The following is a 22,872-nucleotide window of genomic DNA, read 5'->3' on the forward strand; positions in this document are numbered from 1 at the left end:
TTTTTGAGTGTCTTAGGTGATAAGCCAAATCTCTTCAAACTCCATCATCTTGAAATATAGCCATTGTCTTGCCTTCTTTATAGCTGTATCAATATGTTGGGACCAGGTGAGATCCTCAGAGATCTTGATACCCAGAAACTTAAATTGCTTACTCTCTTCACTTCTGATCCCTCTGAGGATTGGTTTGTGATCCCTCATCCTACCCTTTCTGAAGTACACAATCAGCTCTTTGGTCTTTCTTGTGTTGAGTGTAAGGTTGTTGCTGTAACACCACTCAACCAGCTGTTGCATCTCACTCCTATACTCCCTCTCATCTCCATCTGAGGTTCTGCCAACAATTTCAGCATCTCAAAGTGTATCTGTTTCACAGTGGCTCAGATCTGCTGTTTAAAAGCTGGAACATCCAAGCGCAAGCTGAAGTGTAGCCTTTGCTGCACCATGTTGACTGGGGAGGATGCACTGGTTTCTTTTCCAATTATTGGATCCATTTTGGTAATTTTGAAACCAATTCAAATTCTCAGATTATTACGGAGAATTTGAACAAAATTCCTCTGGAACATTGATCCATTTGGATAGCCACCTCTTGGACAGTTCCATGGGATTAAGTTTGACTCACTTCTATGCCAGTTTTGTGGATTCTGATAGAGGTCAGTGTGGATCAACAACAGTGATGAGAAAGAAATTGCGAAGCTTGTGGTTTGGTGTCAGAGTGGCAATCTTAACCTCAGCAAGATTAAAGAGCTGGTTTTTATCTAAGGAAGCAGGAGTGGGGTGAACACCACCCTCTCCTCATCAATGGAGCTACTATAGAGATGGCTGACAGTCTCACATCCCTTGGCATCCATATCACCAGCAATCTCTTATGGTCTCTCCACATTGATTCAGTGTTTAAGAAAGGGCATTTGGATCTGAATTTCCTTAGATGTCTGTGACGTAAAGATGAAAGTTAGTTTGTTTTGTCACATGTACCTCAAAACTTGCAGTGAATATGTGATTTTGCATCAAATAAAATCAGCGAGGGCTGTGCTAGACAAGTGATGCCACACTTCCAATGCCTGCCACAATCCACTAACCCTAACGGTACATTTTTGAAATGTGGGAGGAAACTGGAGCACGCAGAGGAACCCCACATGGTCAAGAAGGAGAATGGTAAATGCTGTTCAGTGCAATGCAGGTTTGTTACATCCTTCCATACAGTCCATCTTCACAGTGTTACTTCAGGAAGACTAACAGCAAGGATATCTGCAGCACTGGCCATTCTCTTGTCTCTCTCCTATCTTCTAGGAGAAGATGCAGGAGCATGAAAGTTTGGAGGACCAGACTCAAGAACAGCTGCTTCCCCACTTCTTCCTGCCAATATACTTATGAATCAGTCACCTTTTTCACATCCTCTTCCTGATGGTGCCACCATGTTCTCAAGCTTTTAATTGTAACTCTCCTATTATTGTTACTTCAGTATTTCTTTTTGTGTCATTTCAGTTTGCATTAATATACCTTTATTCTGTTGCTTTTGGGCTTGTCACTGTATTTTATTATCGCCAAGTGATCTGTTTACTCTGAGCTTCATGCTGATTCATGTTAAACCTATCTGAATCTGATTTGTGGATTCTTCCACAAATAGACCGTGGATGTATATGTGAGGTATGCAGTTTGAGAGCTGGTAGTTCCTTCTGATGTTTATGCAGGTTTTCGAAGCGCTTCCAGTTCCTGGCCTCAAGATACTCAATACCATCCTAAATGTTCCTTGTCCATTTTGAGAGGTCATGGGCCAGACATTCCTAGAATTCAGGTACTATTGAGGTACGTTTGAATGCTGTTCATAGACTTTGGTTCAGCATTCAACATAATCATTCCTCAGAAACTGATTGGAAAGCTGAGCCTACTGGGCCTGAACACCTCCCTCTGCAACTGGATCCTAGACTTCCTGACTGGGAGACCACAGTCAGTCCGGATTGGAAGCAGCATCTCCAACACCATCACACTGAGCAGGGGCCCGCCCCAGGGCTATGTGCTCAGTCCGCTGCTGTTCACTCTGCTGACCCATGACTGTGCTGCAACACACAGCCCGAACCACATCATCAGGTTCGCCGATGACACGACCGTGGTGGGTCTCATCAGCAAGAACGATGAGTCAGCATACAGAGAGGAGGTACTGTGGTAACGGACTGGTGCAGAGCCAACAACCTGTCTCTGAATGTGAACAAAACAAAAGAGATGGTTGTTGACTTCAGGAGGACACGGAGTGACCACTCTCCGCTGAACATCGATGACTCCTCCATAGAGATCGTTAAGAGCACCAAATTTCTTGGTGTTCACCTGGCGGAGAATCTCACCGGGTCCCTCAACACCAGCTCCATAGCAAAGAAAGCCCAGCAGCGTCTCTACTTTCTGCGAAAGCCGAGAAAAGTGCATCTCCCACCCCCCATCCTCACCACATTCTACAGAGGTTGTATTGAGAGCATCCTGAGCAGCTGCATCACTGCCTGGTTCGGAAATTGCACCATCTTGGATTGCAAGACCCTGCAGCGGATAGTGAGGTCAGCTGAGAAGATCATCGGGGTCTCTCTTCCCGCCATTACAGACATTTATACCACATGCTGCATCCACAAAGCAAACAACATTATGAAGGATTCCACGCACCCCTCATACAAACTCTTCTCCCTCCTGCCATCTGGCAAATAGCACCGAAGCATTCCGGCTCTCACGACCAGACTACGTAACAGTTTCTTCCCCCAAGCCATCAGACTCCTCAATTCCCAGAGCCTGGACTGACACCAACCTACTGCCCTCGACTGCCTATTGTCTTGTTTATTATTTATGGTAATGCTTGCACTGTTTTGTGCACTTTATGCAGTCCTGGATAGGTCTGTAGTCTAGTGTAGTTCTTGTTTTATGTAGTTCAGTGTAGTTTTTGTATTGCTTCATGTAGCACCATGGTCCTGAAAAACGTCGACAGTTTGTAGACTATGGTTATTGATTCAAATATCGTCAGTGCTTCGGATGGACAGAGTTAATTGCAAGTTGCATAACTAGAGAAAGTAACATGAGTGTATTGAAGCATGGAATTGTTGCCATCGACCCGACAGTTGGAGCTTGCAAAAGAAAAGTTAAAGCTAAGGCTAATCTAAACAAAAATCTTCAAAAGGAGTTTGAAACAAATGTGAACAAAATCAAAATGCAAGATTCAACTGCATTTATTATCAAAGAATGTATAAATTATACAACCTTGAAATTTGCTTGCTCCCAGGTGGCCACAAAGCAAGAAACCCAAGAGAATCCAATTAAAGAAGAAAGGAATAAAAATAAAAGACCAACACTTGATGTGCAAGAGAAAGGAAAAAATACAAATCGTGCACAACATTCAGAACCAAAAGTCAGTCCTCAGATCTGATACCCAGAGTAGGCTCAAAGCCTTGCTTATTAGTTCATCATATTAGCAGGCACATAGCACAGCAGCCTGGGCAGTCTTCATAGCCTCAGGGCCACGCAGAGAAGAGCGATCATCGTGGACTACGAGCATAGTTGGCTCTCGTCCCCAATCCTGGCACCCTGTCTTTTCAGTCTATTTGGGCTGGTGTTTAAATTGACCATTTGGACAGCGAAAGGCTTTAGTGCCCTGGAGAGAGGGGTGAACATTGCGGAAATCAAGTGATATTGGCTCTCGCCTCTGACCTTTAAATTGTCTAAAACAACAGTTTGTACTGCGCACTAGGACCTGGCTCCAACGAAAAGCTCTGGGTCTAGACCACACCACCCAGCAAGTCGCTCTAGGCCCAGATTTCACCTCTCAGCCAAAAGCCACACTCAAGCTCTTCAAATCAGCTCAGCTCCCAGAGCAGTCTAAATTTGCACCCGTGCCAGTAGGACGGGGTCTGAAATTCCTCTGCCTGGCCCTGACGACTTCTCTCATGCTCGAGCCAGTTATATGGTCAGCGGAACTCCATCTGCAACGATTCTGCAACACATCATCTTGGCTCATCCTTCAAACTTGCCTTGCTGTCACTCACCCCTTCACTGTTTGCAGCAATATTTTAACACACATAACCTCAGGAAAGGTATTTTTAGTGATGTTTTCGTCAGATTTCTCAGCTTTTTAAACTACCAGAGAACTCACGTTCGGTAGCACCATATTAACTGGAAGTTAATTCAAGGTTTAATACATCAATTAATGATCTTGAGAAAATGTTTTAAAAATGCCTTAAGTGGAATTTCGTTTTGAGGACTTGACTAAGCTCTTTGAAGCTGTTACTGAGCAACATCACATGCTACTCTCATTACTTCCTGAGGACAGAACCAATGTTTTTCAAACATTCATCTCTATTGCACTGTATTCTTAGAGTATACGAAATGAAGGATGACCCAAACACCTTATATCGAAGGTCACGTTATTGCAACAAGTGAATGCGTCTCACCTTCCATCAGACAATGTTTCTGAAATTCCAAGGCACGTTTTGACCATGCATAGAGCAGGTGACCCAGAGGATGGCATGAAACTGAACGACAGTGTGTCTACTTTCAGTGCTAGAAGCTGTGCTGCAGGAAGAAAATCTTCTGTGTTTACTACCTTGTCTGCACGCTTTAAAACAGAGGCTGATTTAGCTGCATTAATCGCACGTCAACGCTCACAGAAGGATAAACATAACCCCGGAAGAGCGGGAGTAGTATCTATGGAAAAGGAAGGAGCAGCTACAGAAAAGAAAGGAACTGCTTAAGTTGGAGGAAGAAATTGTGGCACACCTAGCTAAAGTTAATGTGCTAAGGGCTTTATGTGCTCCAGCAGGCCAGACTTAGAGTGTGAGTTCGTATATCAAAAAGGCACTAAGAAAGCTGTAAACCCCCAATGTTAATGCTGATTTATTTGTTCCATAAGTGTCTGTAGAACATGAACAAGACCCCCAAGAAGTAGTTCAGGTTGTTTACCATTGGCCTGCAGTAATGAGGCACTCTGAGTCTGTCGTATCCGACAGCTCAGAGTGCTCATGGGGACCTTAAGTTGCAGCAAGGAAACACCCTTGCTTTGAGTCAGGATAATACTATTGATATTATGAGGAAACAAAATGAAATAAGAACCTTATTAGTATAACAGCAACAAGTTTCATTCTTTGTCTAAAAGAGAGATTCAGATCTTCGCAAGAGATCCATTGCAGTATCATACATTTAAGAGAACTTTTGTAAACAGTGTTGAAGGTTAACATGAGGGGGAACTTCTTTACTCAGAGAGTGGTAGCTGTGTGGAACGAGCTTCCAGCGGAAGTGGTTGATGCGGGTTCGATGTCATTTAAAGTTAAATTGGATAGATATATGGACAGGAGAGGAATGGAGGGTTATGGGCTGAGTGCAGGTCGGTGGGACTAGATGAGAGTGGGAGTTTGGCATGGACTAGAAGGGCCGAGATCGCCTGTTTCCGTGCTGTAATTGTTATATGGTTAAGCTGACAGCTATAGTGACTACCTCTAACTCCTTGAACAGTACACTAGAGGTCAGTTTAGGGAACTTGTCAGAAGTTGTCAACATGTTGACCCTAAGAAAGAATATGTAAAAGCGCAGGCTACAGGAACATTTTGGTAAGGAACAGAAAATTGTAAATGCCGACATGCAGAAGTCTCTTTCTTGGGTACCTATCAAATCTGAAGACATGAAAGCTCTTCAAGACAACAGTCTTATTCTTGGAGGCTGTTGTAATGCATGGAAGAAGTGCAATACATGTGCGAGCTGGACATGCCTACCAATATGTCAATTGTCATAAAGAAATTGCTCTATGTGCTTAGGAATAAATGGAGAACGATCTATAAACTGCAAGAAAAACACAACCATAAGATTACTTCCACTGACGTTGATTTTATAGAAAGGCAAATAAAGATTGTTACACACCCGGTGTTTTGGAATCTACAGATGCTCCTATACAGGATGTGTGAACAAAACTAAGTCACAATTTCATTCTAAGGGTTAAAGAAGCAGGTTTGCCACTACTGTAAACACGAGGAATTCTGCAGATGCTGGAAATTCAAGCAACACACATCAAAGTTGCTGGTGAACGCAGCAGGCCTGATGAAGGGTCTCGGCCCGAAACGTCGACTGTACCTCTTCCTAGAGATGCTGCCTGGCCTGCTGCGTTCACCAGCAACTTTGATGTGTGTTGCTTGCCACTACTATGGCCACTGGGAGATGTAAAGCTAAAACTGAACCTGGAACTGATGGTCTTGTCAGCTAAAAGGGTTTGTCTATTCAGTGAGAGTAAATATGTGTTTGATTCATGCCCCCACCAGAGAAGCAGCTTGTAGTGAAAAGGTTGCCTTCCTCAAAGAAAATGATGTCTGCTCTTGCTGTTTGTGTACAGGATACATCAGCCAAGATTGCAGGAAATGTCTTTCATGCAAGATGTCCAGTAGCAAGCATCCCAGCATACTTTATATTCATTCTAACGAAAAGGTACAGAATCAAAATAAGCCATGAAAGAATCAGGCACACAGTGAGTCACACCCTGGTATCTAATCGGTCATCATGATTGTAAACTTCCCATAGTTCCAGTCCAAGTGAAATCTTAGAAGGGTAACAAGACAGTGGTTACTTGTGCTTTCCTAAATCAAGGACCCAGAGTAGGCCTCATGAACAAGCTCAACCTCAAGGAAAAAGTACATGTATTGCATAGGTCAAGAGAAGATCATGAGTAGATACTTTGTTTCAGGATTGGAAGTGGCTGGCTTAGATGGTGAAAACCTAACAACCATATACAGGAAAGTATGCCTGTTCACAAATGGAATATTCCTCAACAGAGGGATCTCTGGGGATCACACGCTGTTAGGTGCACAGTGCTTTTATCATTCTGTTGAAGTTAGTTTCCATCCCTTGATGCTATGGTGGCACGCCTTAGGAACACATTGTGGAGGAAAGAGTTGCACATGCGCAAAACTGTGTTTTGGACTGATAGTACCTCTGAATGAAACTTCCAGATTTCGAACCTTCATTGTAAACAAAGTTTCAGAAATTTTTAAGGTCTCACAAGTGTCTTAATGGAGGTACGTAAGCACTCAAGCAACCCGGCAGATGTGGCCTCTAGAGGGTTGAAGGTGAAAGCATTCCTGAAGAATACAACATGGGTGTCAGGGCCTCACATCTTCAGCCTGAAAGCGAATGGCCTGTGAGTCCCGATTGTTCTGGAGAATTTCTGCTAGATGATCTGGAAGTCGAGAAGAGTGTTATAATGAATGCAGTTCAGATTAAAGGGGAGATGGACATGGTACACTTATAATCCATTACTTCGTTTTGGGCCCTTTTCAGGAAAACAGTGGCCTGGATTCTTAGATTTACGAACCCGCTCTTATTTCTTAGTTGGAAGAGGAAGCAAGTGAACATTGCTCTTGTTCAGTTCGAATTGGATAAAGAACAGCAAGAGTATTCTTTGGAAAAGGTCAAAGGTCAGATCAGCTGAAATTGTCTGTCTGTGGACGAGCTCAGAAAGGCTGAAATGGAGATCATTTGATTTTGCCAAAGAGAGATTTCAAAGTTTGCAAAGGGGAGAAAGTGTGAAAAGGACTAGCCATATTTTCAAGCTCAATCCAATACTTGAAGGCTGTCTTGAGAGTTGATGGATGGCTTAGTAGGGCAGGCATGCCTGAAGAGTCTAAACATCCTATTATACTGACAAAGGATATTCATATCTCAGATCTCATTCTGATGCATGTACATCAAAAGGTGGACAATGTGGTCGTAACCATGTCTTATCCAAATTGTGTCCAAAAATACTGGATTCTCAGTGCTAGTATAGCTATAAGAAGAATCCTGTCTGTGTGTGGTGTTTGTTGACGGTTGCTTTAGCTCCAGCACGCCGACAGTCTCTCCAGGTGAATCTGTTTACACGTGTAGGCGTGGACTACTTTAGACCTTTTGAAGTGAAGAGCAGAAGTGTTCAGTGAAGAGGTGTGGAGTCATATTTACCTTTCTAGCTATATGAGCAGTTCACATTGAATTGGCATCTTCTTTAGGCACAGATTCCTTTGTTAATGAACTTCGACACTTTATAGCAAGACAAGGACAGGTTCGTGAACCGTGTTAGTGATTTTTGAGTTCAGGATATCTACATTTAGCAAATGACTTTGACTAATTTCAATATGTATTGTGGATTTTAAATTGAATGCAGGTCTGAACAATGGGTTCCTAAAAGCTGTGAATTTCAGACCAGTGAATGCTGATTAAAATTCACTTGGATGTCTATGGTGTGTGCGCGCGGGAAGAGGGAGGTGTGAAGTTTGTTTCAAAGAAAGCATTGTCTATACTTTGTAAATATGTTATTGTTCTTTTATCTTTAGCACATAAAATACCAAGTAAGTGTATTGTAGATTTAATTTGGAGCGCAGCTCTGAACAATGGATTCCTAAAAGCTGTGAATCGCAGTCGAGATAATGCTGATTAAAATTCATTCTGTGGTATGGAGCAAATCAGGAGATGTGAAGGTTGTATGTAGTTTCACATACATTATAAATATTGAGTTGTCCTTTGATGTTTGGCACATAAAATACTGAGCCCCTTGTTGGGCTAGTGAGACCTTTTGACCAAAAATGTCTCCATAATGGTGACGGCTGTACCTTGTTGAATAAAGAGGCTGCTTTGAATCTACCAGTAATTTTCTCCAGTGACTTCATTCATGCAACAACAAACCACATTATCGTAATATGACAATCTTTGTTGGAGCTGAGCTTGAGTTGTGAGAAACCATTGAGAAGTGGAATCCTTCACCGATGAGTGATGTCCTTTTGAAAGGAATTAAGTAGACTTTTAAACCCCCGGCTGGCTCACATCATGGAGGAACATAGAAGAGATTGATCATAGTGCGAAACACTATGAAGGTACACAATCTTGATGAAGAAGGTTTCCACACAGTCCTTTCTGAAGTAGAGGCTATGATCAGCCATCATCTGATTATTAAAGCATCCTCCCATCCCAGTGGTTTTATGGAAGCATAAAATCCAGCCATCTATTGCTTCTAAGACCTCACCATCCTTATCACCAGGAGAGTTCCAAAAGGAAGATATTAATGTTGATAATAGATGTAAACAGGTCCAGTACATGTCAAACTTGTTTTGAAAATGGTGAGTCAAGGAGTATTTACCACAGTAACAGGAATATCAGAAAGGGTCTAATATAAAACACAGTTTCTTCTCAGGAGATATTGTACTTATATATAGATAGATATACTTTATTGATCCTGAGGGAAATTGGATTACGTTTCAGCCGCACCAACCAAGAATAGAGCATAAATATAGCAATACAAAAACCACAAACAATCAAACAACAAAATGCAAACTATGCCAGATGGAAAATAAGTCCAGGACCAGTCTATTGGCTCAGGGTGTCTGACCCTCCACGGGAGAAGCTGCAAGTTCGATGGCCACAGGCAGGAATGACCTCCCGTGCCACCCAGTGTTGTATCTCAGTGGAATGTGGCCGAAGTCCAACAGTAAAAAGTTCAATATCCGGTCTACAAACACATTCCTCAATCGTAATATGACCCGGATTGCACCATCTGTTGTTAACCAGAACAGTAAGCACCCAACTCCTTTACGCTTACCGGTCTCAGTACACCTCCAGTCAGCCGGAATAGTCTGGAAGCCGTCCATGGAGAAGTTTTGATTGGGTATGTCCTCGTGCAGCCCCGTTCCAGTGAAACACATAACACTGCTCTCCCGAAATGTTCTCTGACGCCTGGCTAGCGCCGTCAACTCGTCCATTTTATTACCCACCGAACTCCTCTTCTCCATAAGTCTCTGTTGTCTCGACTTGGTCCACTTTCCTCGCCTTTGTGATCCCCCTCTGCATCCTCTGTTTCCCTCCAGATTTCAGCGGGGGTGTCCGCCGCTCTGCCACTCATGGATTGTGGGAAGAGTCATTCAAGTCTTCCCAGACAGAAGAGGATTTGTGCAGCAGGTGTGCATCAAGACCCAAGACCAGCCATCTGGGCAGGCCTACTATCAAGATCTGTCTTGTACAGGAGACGAGAGGTTTGAGGAGCTGCAGCTCTAGAAGGTTCATGACTTTAACTTGCTGACGACTGGGAGCGGTGTAAAGATAGTACTAGGTTCAGTGCTAAGTAACTTCTTGCCTAGATGACTGACATGGTGACCAAAACTGAACACAATACTCCAGATTCGGCCTCACCAATGCCTTATACAACCTCATCATAACATTCCAGCTCTTATACTCAATACTTTGATTAATAAAGGCCAATGTACCAAAAGCTCTCTTTACAACCCTATCTACCTGTGACGACACTTTTAGGGAATTTTGTATCTGTATTCCCAGATCCCTCTGTTCCACTGCACTCCTCAGTGCCTTACCATTAACCCTGTATGTTCTACGTTGGTTTGTCCTTCCAACGTGCAATACCTGACACTTGTCAGTATTAAACTCCATCTGCCATTTTTCAGCCCATTTTTCCAGCTGGTCCAAGTCCCTCTGCAGGCTCTGAAAACCTTCCTCACTGTCTGCTACACCTCCAATCTTTGTATCATCAGCAAACTTGCTGATCCAATTTACCACATTATCATCCAGATCATTGATATAGGTGACAAATAACAATGGACCCAGCACTGATCCCTGTGGCACACCACTAGTCACAGGCCTCCACTCAGAGAAGCAATTCTCTACCACCACTCTCTGGCTTCTTCCTTCTTTCATGTCTCCTATTTTAATAGTATCAGAATCAGGTTTATTATCACCAGCACGTGACGTGAAATTTGTTAACTTCGTAGCAGCAGTTCAATGCAATACATAATATAGAAGAAAAAGAAAATAATAAATAAATCTTATTCAGTGTACTTCATACAGTATACGCATATTGAATAGATTAAAACATGGTGCAAAAAAACCAGAAATACTATATATTTTTTTAAAAAGTGAGGTAGTGTCCAAGGGTTCAATGTCCGTTTAAGAATCGGATGGCAGAGGGGAAGAAGCTGTTCCTGAATCACTGGGTGTGTGTCTTCAGGCTTCTGTATCTCCTACCTGAAAGTAACAGTGAGAAAAGGGCATGCCCTGGGTGCTGGAGGTCCTTAATAATGGATGCTGCCTTTCTGAGACACCACTCCTTAAAGATGTCCTAGATACTTTTTACTCAAGATGGAGCTGACTAAATTTATAACCCTCTGCAGCTTCTTTCGATCTTGTGCAGTAACCCCCATCCCCCATACCAGACAGTGATGCAGCCTGTCAGAATGCTCTCCATTGTACATCTATAGAAGTTTTTGAGTGTATTTATTGACATACCAAATCGCTTCAAACTCCTAATAAAGTATAGCTGCTGTCTTGCCTTCTTTATAACTGCATCAGTATGTTGGGACCAGGTTAGATCCTCAGAGATCTTGACACCCAGGAACTTGAAGCTGCTCGCTCTCTCCACTTCTGATCTCTCTGAGGATTGGTATGTGTTCCTTCGTCTTACCCTTCCGAAAGTGTAGTTGTAATTTTTATAATGTAATATTTAAGGGGCTGGGAAGTAGGTGTCATGTATTTATTTTCTGTCTGTACCGTAGTTTGTGGCACATGTATTATGGTAATCTATCACGTGGGTTGGGGCGGAGTAGTTACATATTCTCAACTTGTGAGCTTTTTAGTTTAGTTGTTGAGAGTTGGAGGCAGTCAGAATGAATTTTTGTTGATCATTATTTGGGATGTTACTGGAGTGCCAACTAGACTGCTAACTTCACTCATTTGAATGCTATCGCTTATTTAGTTTTGTTAGTTTTTTTTAACCACTTACAGGATTGTTTGTCTTTGCTGGTTTTGTAACAAAGGAATGCTGTTTTTGGCTTGGAAATTCATTATTTGGAAGCACATCATACAGTGTCTTGTATCCTGGCTTAGTCTCTCAGCGGTTTTGGCATGGGCCACTACAGGCCCATTGGCCTTCATAGATCAAAGTATCGAATACAGGAGTTGGGATGTTATATTGAAGTTGTATAAGACATTGGTGAATCCTAATTTGGAGTTTGGGTGCAGTTTTGGCCACTTATCTACAAGAAAGATGTAAATAAGGTTGAAAGAATACAGAGAAAATTTACAAGGATGTTGCAGGGACTGGAAGACCTGATTTATAAGGAAAGATTGCATAGTTAGAACTTTATTCCCTGGAACATAGAAGATTAAGGGGAGATTTGAGAGGTACAAAATTATGAGCAGTATAGATAGGGTAAACACAAGCAGGCTTTTTCCATTGATGTTGGGTGAGACTACAAGAAGAGGTCATGGGTTAAGGATGGAAGGTGAAATATTTAAGGGGAACACAAGGGGAAACTGGGTGAGGGTGTGGAATGAGCTGCCAGTGCAAGAGTTGTATGTGATTTCAATTTCAAGAGAAGTTTGGATTGATACATGAATGGGAAGGCTATTGTTCAGGTGCATCTTGATGTGATTAGACAGTTTAAATGGTTCGGCACAGACTGTTGGGCTGAAGATACTATATCTGTACTGTAGATTTTTATGTATCTATGACTGACCGTCTCCTGCCCCAGTTAAGCATTGTGTCTCAAATAAACTAATTGAATCCTGGCTGTTTTCTCAATTTATTTTTGTTCTTTAAGAGTTTTTTATATATATATATATAAAAAATATATACATACACACGCACACGCACACCCCGCTGCCACCGCCACCACCACCACCCTGTTGTCCATCGAAATCGGATGATGATGTCCACTCCTTTAATGGTGAGATCTTTGATGACTATACAGCCCTATCCTGGACCCATGAGCTCTATTGCAGGTGGGACATGTATATGTGGTGGTAGTAGTGGTGGCAACCATGGCTGCATTCCTCCTGGCTCTCTTCTGGTTGTTCTTTCCACCTCCAGAATATGAAACCCATCCCTACGCAGCTGTCGCCAAGTGGTACGGTCAGCAGCAACATCCTCCAGATCCTCGGGTCTGATCTTGCACTTCCTTAAAGCATTCTTCATCTGATCCTTATTGTGCTTCTTCGGCCCTCCAGCTGAGCATCGACCATGATGTAGCTGGCCGTATAATACTCTGCGGGGTAGCCAACATGGGGGCATCCTTATCATGTGCCCCAGCCACTGCAACTGATGCTGGGTGATCATGGCCTCAATACTTCTGCAGTTGGTCTTTACAAGTATTTCAGTGTGAGGCACCTGCTCATGCCAGGTAATTCCCAGGATGCGCTGGAGGCAGCTTATGTGGAAGTGCTCCAAAGACTTGATATGACGGCTGTAGGTTACCTAAGCTTCACAGCTATAAAGAAGGGTGGTGACACAGACTGCTTGGTATACGGCGACCTTCATGGAGGGACGAAGGCTCCTGTTCTGAAAGATTGTACACTGAAGTCTCCCAAAGGCAGCTGACGCCTGTTTAATGCGGCTCTCTATGTCGTCGTCAATGCCACTATCCTCAGAGAGAATGCTCCCCCGATATTTGAAAGATGGCACTACTGACAGCTTTTCATCACCAACAGTGAAGGCAGGTAGAGTGGGTGGGACACTGGTACTCCATTGGCAAGGCACTTATGTCTTGGCATTGACCCATCCTGCTGTACGCTCTCACCGGCACAACAAGGACAGTCTGAAGATCCTCTGGAGTTTGGGCCACAAGAGCACAGTCGTCTGCATACTGCAGCGCCAGGACCCACTCTCTACAGTTTGGTGGTTGTGTGGAGCCTCCTGGTGTGGTGTGTGTATGGGGTGTTTGTGTAGATATGTGTGTGGGTGTAATTTGTAGTTTACCTATCTATTTGATGCGAACAACAGATTTCACGACATGTCAGTGATATTAAATCTGATGATGATTCAGGAAAAGTATTTAAAAATAGTACAAAAAGAAAGCAATAATAGTGATATAGTGTTTATGGGCTAGTTCATTGTCCATTCATACGTCTAATGGTGGTGGGGGAAAAAGCTATTCCTAAAATGTTGAGTGAGTCTGTAAAGGCTCCTGTACTTCCTCCCTGCTGGGGTCCTGAACGATGGATGCCGCCTGCCCCTTTTCTTTTCAAATAACCATTTTCGTATTGGTCTGTCCCACAATTTAACATTTTATGATGAAATTACTGAGTTGGCCTTCCATTTTTCCTTTCCCTACTCATGTAAATTTAACTGAGATATCAGCTGGATTGTTAAAGCAGTATGTGACAAAAAAAGTGCTTGCAAACCTGCCAAAATATCCTGCTTTATTATTTAAAAATGATGGAAGTGCATATGCTTGACCTTGAAGGTTTATGCAAGACTGTCGAACTTATGGTTAAGACCTTGAAGCTTGATTTATAACAACGATCTCCATGGCTCTGTCAATTTTCTTTTCCTGCTTCTGGGTGTCTGCACAGCTTGTGGATCTTCTGTTTTCCACCTTCTCCACCCATGTGACCTGCTGAATTATTTCCCAGGATGGACTTGGCTGCTGACGGCCTCAGCCACTGCAGGCACCCACTCTTCCATTAAGAATTCTAGACTTGGGTGATTTAGTGACACCTGCTCAGGGTAATGGCAGCCTGTTGATTCCAGTCAGCTGATCGGTAGCAGCTGGTGACATCTGGGTGCAAGGTTGGCATGGGCACTGCTTTATAATCATGAAGCATGGTTCTGTACCGGTTCCAAATCTGGTGATCCCTTTCACTTGAAATCATTTAGTAAATGTTGAACCATCCACTATTTCTTTATGTCGAATTCCTCCCACTTTCTTTATATATTGACTTCTCTGAGCAGTTAAGAGAAGAAATGGACATGAAGGTGTGGGGAAGTGGAACGCTAGGCACTGCAGATATAATTTCCAAGCTGCTCTTGTGGTACTTTGCTCAGTGCTCATTCATTCCTTATCACATGCTCTGAAACTTCCTGGTACCGTAAAACTGAGACAATCTGGTAACAGGCCATTCAAAAATGCTAATGGTCCATATCTAATTCACCCGGAAAATGTGCACTATAATGCCTTCTGATTCTTTGGTACTCAAGTTCACATTTTAAGTTACCATGTTTATTGGTACAATACAATGTTATATCTAAAAAGAGTGAATTAGAATTGTATTTCTCTATTTATAAAATGAAGTAATAATCAAGTGACATCTAATAGCTTGTCCATCACCATCTTATTTGTTATGACCATTGAGAGAGTGTGTGGGAAAATGGAGATACGGTACTTTATTTGAAAGTTCCTTCTGCTGATACTATGCAAGTGTGCTCTATTTTTCAATGGTTTTTGTTGTGGTATTCGTATTTGATTTTAAATTTTGCTTTCTTCACAGGCCTGAGGCTAACTGTGGTTCTCACTGCCTTGCTAATGGTGCTTGGTACCTTGCTGAGATGTATTCCCATGAATAATCAATTAATCAAAAGATGGTGAGTTGATGCTCTAGTGGCTAATTGTTTAAAGTGAGATAATTTGTTAGCATTCTGTAACTAACTATGACAAATTAGAATGCACCTATAATCACATAATGCTGTGAAATACTATAATGCAATGCAATAGCAGCATTTGCACTGGAGTTCTGTGGCTTGGAAGTTGCAGTCTTCAAAGTTAACATCACAAGATGAAAGCAAAATTGCTTAGTCATTTCCAAGAGATACAAGTTAACAAAATGGGATTTGAAATTAATTGGAATGCAAAACATGTTTTTCTATTTCTTCTCAAATTTGACTTTTAACAAATACAGCAGAACAAGCAAACCTTTTAGCTGAGTGCCAAGAGTTCATATTTTAACTAAATGATTTTGAAACCTAATTATAGTTCCAAACAGTAGAACAAGAATGATAAAATCTGTATATTAAAATCACTGTAGCTTGGTATTTGCTTTGTGTAATTTTTTTGACCTTAATTTTAAACAAAGGCAATAATATTCCTTTTATCTTCACCAACCTGAGTACACACAAAAGTTTTGGTTAATATTTAATCTGAATGAATATATGTAAGTATATAGAGAAAGCAAGTTTGTAGTATAAAGCAAAACTATAATTGTGTTATTCTTTTTGACATTCATTAAAAGTTTTAGTACTAAATTATATCCTTTCAAGATTATACAGTTCTTTAGTACAAACATGATTTATTTTATGGCTTGCCTAATGATTCTACCAGTTACTTTGTCCTAAGAGTTTTTTTAATTGAATTGAAGTTAACTACCTTGCACATGCTTCTGTGGTAACCACTTGGGAGTATCTAGAAAATACTGACTGTAGTGCATTTGACAATAAGATCTGTTCAACATCTAAGGAACATAATTTCTGAGGTTAATGTATCGGGTGAACCTTGTTCATTGTTGCTAAGTCTGGATCCTGGCGCTCCCATTTCAAATACACTGCAGAGGATGTTTATTAGATGCACTGCAGCAGCTCTAAGTGTCTTTACCTCTGTGTTCTTGAGTACAGTTAGGGATACACCCCAGAGTTCTGAAATTGGTGGCTGAAGAGAATGTGGAGGCATTGATAATGATCTTTCAAGAATCACTGTGGAATTCTGGAAAATTGCAAATGTCACTCCATTCTTCAAGAAGAGAGAGAGGTAAAAGAAAGGGAAAATAGGGCAGTTAGTCTGTCCTCAAGTGTTTGGAAGATCTTGGAGTTGATTGTTAAGGATGAGGTCTCAGGGTACTTGGAGGTACATGATAAAATAGGCTGTAGTCAACATGGTTTTCTCAAAGGAAAATCTTGCCTGACAAATCTGTTGGAATTCTTTGAAGAAATAACAAGTAGGATAGACAAAGGAGAACCAGTTGATGTTGTGTACTTGGATTTTCAGAGGGCCTTCAACAAGGTGCCACACATGAGGCGGCTTAACAAGCTACAAGCCCATGGTATTACAGGAAAGATTCTATCATGGATAAATCAGTGGCCAACTGGCAAGGGGCAAAGAGAGGGAATAAAGGGAGCCTTTTCTGGCTGGCTGCTGGTGAATGGTGGTATTCCATAGGGGTCTGTGTTGGGAATGATACAATTTTTTTATTGCCACACCAACAAATTACATTCAATACAACCAGTTGCCAATTACATTTTGACTGTTTATCCCAACCACCCCCCAACCTTCATCACCATCCTCTCTCGCCCCATCCCTGTCCCCTCCACCAACCAACTGAATAGTAGTGCATACACGGACAAAGCATTCCTATTTTATACCATAGTAAGGTTTTCTAATTTATCTGTGTTGCTCATCTTCCCCTGAATTTGTTGTTGTAAGTTGGTGGTGGAGAACTGAGTTACCCTCTTCCCACCCGCCCATCACCCCTCACACTCTTTACCTTGTAACATCTGTGAGTGTCACTTAGCAATGTCAGACACTGAACAATAACCACCCCCCTCTAGCACCAACAAAGTAGAAAGGCAAAGCAGTTCTCATAGACAATCATATCAAAGAGACAAGGAAAAAAACCTGGACAAACCCGTTACCTTATATAATTAAAACTATTTCCGTCTCAAATATAATATACCACATAATCAAGACCCCAACAGCTCTCTTGCGAGAAACTGTTGCTTTAGTAAACCGTCACTTAGCGATGGCACCAGTGACGTCTTATCGGGCGCACAGGAACAAAAACAAGTCTACTGGAGACATAACCTGAAATGAACATGTACAACTAAAGTTATTCAGAATCAGAACAAACTGCTGTTTTTCAGCTTCATTCTTGATGAAGTATGACATTTGGGTATATTGAATATCACCTTAGAAAGTAAAAGATAAAAAGTATAAGTCTAGGTGGACTTGTATCACCTTACCATGTTATCCTTGTACTAACAATTAACTGAGCCATTACCTTAAAACTCTGACTTGCAATACTCAGGCAAATTGGCTGCTTAATTAACTAAATACAAAAGTGCAACGAATGACTTTCCAATAAAAGAATAACCAGAAAACTTCACACCTAGGGCGTTAACTTGCCTGTGCCTGTTAGATTGTACATACAGGCTGGTCCGAGCTCTTAATGCAGTTCCATCTCCTCCCATGGGGCGTGTGGACTTTGCCCAGGGTCTTCTTCCATACCTCCCAGCACCAATGGATTCAGAGCTTCTTTCGCTTCCTCTGCCGATTTAAACGACATCTTCATGCCCTTGATATTCACTCTCAAAATCGCTGGGTATATGAGGAATGAGTTGATCCCCTTCTGTCGAAGCTTAGCATGGATCTCCTTGTACCCCTGCCGTTCCTGCATCGTGCCAAGGCTGTAGTCAGTGAAGAACTGTAGCTGGGTGCCATCCGGGAGAGTAGCTTTGGCTTTCCTCGCACCCTCCAGGATAGCCTGCCGGTTGGTGTACAGTAGAAGCCTGAAAACCATGGTCTGCAGCCTTGAGGTGTTGTTGGAAAACATCCTATGTGCTCTATCGATCTCCAATGGAGTGCTGTGGGAATTCAGGGTTAGCTAATGGAGCCAGGTTTGTATACAAGCCCAGTGAGAGGGTTACAAGAGCATTACTAAGTTGCCATTTTTCTGGGAATGATAAAGTTGCTAGTGTTCTTGCCAACCAAGGATGACTGAAACATCTTAAAACTGTTCTTGACATTGTGCAAAACAATGTGTTTCCAAAAATTTTATATCAACTATTTGGCTTGTTAGCAATATAGGGGTTGTTCCAACAAATAAACTGTATTACTCTAATACACCTTTTCTTTATTGGACTTGCCCTTGACTATTCAAAGATCAAGAGTTTGAATAAAAATTCTAGACATATTTAATAGTTTGTCCCTTTTAGACCTTGTGGATTTGCAGAATTCTGCAGAGGTTCTGAAGTTGACTGTAAAGTTGCCTTTGCTCATTTGTACACAATTTTGAAAGTGAATTGAAATTAATTTTATATTGAAAATAACTAGTTGTGCATACTGTACAGTAGACATTGGCATATATAGTATTTCTATTGTAATTTGTGTATTCTGTCTCTAGGTTGATCCATACAGGACAGCTGCTGAATGGATTAGCTGGTCCTGTTGTTGTGAATGCTCCTCCATTTCTTTCAACAACCTGGTTTGCACCAGATGAGAGGGCTACAGCCACTGCCGTTGCCTCGCTATTCAACTACTTTGGAGGGGCTTGTGCGTTTTTGGTGGGCCCATTTGTAGTTCCAGCACCCAATGGTACTACTCCACTGCTTACTGCCTCCAGTAATAGCAATGAATCCATAAGGGAACGTGTCCAAATATTGCTATATGCAGGTGAATAACCCTAATTGTTTTCAAATGTTTCTCTAATTTTTGTGTACCCATGTGTACAGAATAGTTGCAGGAGCTATAGAGTAATACATGTGCCGACCAAGGTGCTCATCTAAACCAGCCCCATTTACTTGTATTTGTCATGTGCTCTGTTCTGACGATAGTGAAGACACCGGAGAAAAGTATTGGTAGATATGAAGCAGGCGCTTTATCTGACAAAACTCGATACAGCAGGCATCATATGGAGATGCTTTTGGTCTAAAAGGTGTGACTGGCCCACGCTACTTGATATTTTATGTGCTAAACATCAAAGGATAATTCCATATTTATAATGTGTCTACAGTGCTTTCTTTGAGACTGCACACAAACTTCACACCTCCTGATTCGCGCCCAGACCACAGACATCTAAATTAATTTTAATCAGCATTGTCTGGTACGTCCATTCAAAGCATTTAAGAACTTACTGTTCTGAGCTGCATTTTAAATTAAATCGACAATGCATATTCAAATCTGAAGGCGAGTCACCAAAGTCAGTTATGTTAATTGCTGCATGTGCTAGACCCAGAAATTACTTAACAGTACCTTTTTTTTTTGACACTCTTGGATAAAAATAAATTTGTACCAGGAAAGGCAATCCTTAAGGAGGATCTACTGAAATAAGACAGCAAAAATACCCTACCTCGGAATTTCCCCTAATTACTTTTCTATGCTATTCAATTAATCAGTTACCTTCAGCTTTCATTACAGAGTACTGTTCCCATCACACTTTAGCATCCTATTCACGCTCTTGGTGTCTTCTGCCTTTGCGTTTTCTGTGGGTACGTTTCCATCAACTGTGGTCATTTCTGATGTGGCTGGCTAGTGTTCATCTCTTAGGTTCTCTGTAATTACACAGTTACTGGATACACTTGATCCCTCACTCTGTGGGAGCAACAAGAAGGTGAGTCCCGCAGTTTAACCCGAGTCCAGCGTTTCCACTGGCTGCCTCGCCAAGTCTGCACATAGCCGCATGTGACACTCATTAAAAGTACTATCTGTGGTCCTATCCATCTGGGATCAAACCCTGTCCCTTCAGGCAGCACCCTCACCATGACTTGGTCACCCTGCTGTGGGAGGTCTACCTCCTTTCCCTCCACCTCTCTCTGATCAGCAATGTGCTGCTGTTGTTTTTCCCAGTCATTCAACACTTTAAGTTGGTTTCAAAGGTCTGTCACATACTGTGTTATTCTAGCCTTGTAAGTCCCAGTCCCATCACAACCTGTAACTACCCCATGCTCGCCCTATCAATAATTCGTAGGGGCTGAGAACCTGTGTGTGGTTTGGGGTTGCTTGCAATCTCATTAGGATTCCTTGTATTATATCAACCTATGTTTTTCCCATCTCTATTATAGTATTGACTAAGACATTCTTGATTGTTCGGTTCATCTTTCTACCATTCCTGAACTCTTGAGAGCGATAAGGTACATGGAACCGTTGTCAAATTCCTAACTGTCAGCATATTTCCTTCATCACTTTCCCTGTGAAATGTGCTCCCTGATCCAGGTCCACCTGGACTGGGGCTCCCCACCTTGGGAGGATTTCCTGAACTAGAATCTGTGCAGCTGTGCTGATGGTGCAATCCCTTGTTGGGAAAGCTTCTACCTTCCAGGTGCAACGGTCCATAATTTCGAGATGGTAGCTTTCCCCCCACTCTTTGGCAAGAGGCCCGTGAGTCCATCTTGATGTTTTCCCAGGGTCCCCTCGAATATGGCTGGTTTGCCAGCTGTATTTTTATGTTCTTACCAGAGTTTTGCTGGGCATAAATGATACAATGGCAGCAGAATTTCTCAACATCCCCTCCCATTCCTGGCCACCACCAGCTCTGCTGGAGGGTCGTGATAATGCTCTGCCTTCTGTGATACATTACCCCATAATAATTGCCATTATCGTTCCCCAGTTACTCTCACCTCTCCCGGTCGCTGCCTTACTTCCCCCTTAAAAAGGCAATGTTTTTCTCCATTGCTGGCATTCCTGGTAGTTGCTCAGGTACCATCCCACACCCCCTGGCCCATACTGTCCCACATATTCCTTGAGCACCTCACTTTTGCTGACTCATGTATATCTTTAGGCTGCATCTGGTGAATTTCAACCATTTCCTTGAGCTTGTGCCAGAATTCCAAATTCCCACATACAATTTTAAGTGGGGGCGACTCTGTCAAAATGCTCTGTTTCTCCCTGGGGGTGAAGGACTTATGAATAGTCATAATCTGAGTCAAGGGCTAGCTCAGATCATCAGGATTCGTGATCTGACATTGCCTGACTTCAGTAGCGGCTATCCTGTCAGATATATCTGGGTAAAGCCTCTCGGTGAAATATCTCCACACTAATTCCCACATTATGCAAAATATAAATGCAGTTAAATAGTGAATACTTAAAAGTGGCAGATTGTGGAGTACATGCTCTGTGTTTCGTGTGCCTATACCCATGATGCCTGCTGTGTTCCTTTGCATCACACTCAGAAAACGTGTATGCTAAAATGCAGCCCCCGGAATGAGTATACATGCCCGCATTGGCATCTCGAACCTTCAATAACCAACTTTCGCAACTGGTAGCTCTGCCTCACCAAATTACATACACAATGTTTCGTCTCCTACGTAAACACACACACACATGCACACACTATTTTTATATGTACCAGTTCAGCGGTCCATGTTCGTGATACCTTGTGTTCCTGTGTGCCACCGACCCGAACAGATCCAAATGTGAGTAGTAGTTTTAAAAATACTCATCCCTTAGACTGTTGATCGCTGGCCACGTGATGTGTTGCAAGCAGTTATCCCGTTCTTGACACCAAATGTTGTGTGAATGAAGTCACCGGAGAAAAGTACTGATAGTTATGGAGCACCTGCTTTATTTGTCAAAACAAGATACAGCAGGCATCAAGGAGGGGAGGAGAAGATGGCAGCGAATAAAGGAGGGGAGGAGAAGATGGCGTGACGCACGCGAGGCCACTCCGAAATGATATCGTATTTGTTAAGTAGGGGCCGTGCACAATCCTGATTTGATGGAGACAGGCGTGAGAAGCATGGAGGAACATCTGGACAAACTTCTGAAATGCCCGCTTCGCTGCCGCTGCTACTGTGCAATTGAGAATCTCCGGAGGGGAAGCCCCCAAATCCTCGGCTTTGCCTATTGCCTGTTGCCGGAGCCAGGGTTGAAGCGCTCGGCAGAGATGGTGCTCGGTGTCGGGGGGTTGGTCGGAGGCTCAAAGTTTTCGGACGGACTCAAGAGTCGGCTGTGGTTGGGTGCTTCCAGGGTGCTGCAAGTTTGCAGTGCTGGAAGCTTATGGTAGGGAGAGGTTTTTTTTCTTCCTTCTACCGTCTGCGTGAGATGATGGGACCTTTGAGGGACTTTGAGACTTTTTTTTACCGTGCCTATGGTCTGTTCTTTATCAAATTATGGTATTGCTTTGCACTGTTGTAAAGATATGTTATAATTATGTGGTTTTTGTCAGTTTTTCAGTCTTGATTTGTCTTGTGTTTCTGTGATATCATTCTGGAGGAACATTGTATCATTTCTTAATGCATGCATTACTAAATGACAATAAAAGAGGACTGCGTGTCTTCATAATCTAATCTAATCATATGGAGATGCTTTCAAGTGGAAGGTGTGGCTGGTCCATGCTACTTGATATTTTTTGTGCTAAACATTAAAGGGCAATTCCATTTACAATGTATCCACAATTTCACACCTCTCGATTTTCACCCGGTCC

At 42.4% G+C, this 22,872-nt stretch overlaps 1 protein-coding gene across 2 annotated transcripts in view; it reads left to right on the top strand.

Annotated features, from left to right (window-relative positions):
* slc49a4 (solute carrier family 49 member 4) overlaps positions 1–22,872 on the top strand; it is a 121,418-nt gene that overhangs the window by 38,034 nt on the left and 60,512 nt on the right. For both annotated transcript variants that reach the window (XM_072260939.1, XM_072260940.1), the window contains exons 2-3: positions 15,238–15,331; positions 18,856–19,124. In XM_072260939.1, the coding sequence (XP_072117040.1) occupies positions 15,238–15,331; positions 18,856–19,124 (363 nt within the window). The remainder of the gene's footprint in view (positions 1–15,237; positions 15,332–18,855; positions 19,125–22,872) is intronic.

This window comes from Mobula birostris, chromosome 6 (assembly GCF_030028105.1).
Source record: "Mobula birostris isolate sMobBir1 chromosome 6, sMobBir1.hap1, whole genome shotgun sequence".
NCBI lineage: Eukaryota > Metazoa > Chordata > Chondrichthyes > Myliobatiformes > Myliobatidae > Mobula > Mobula birostris.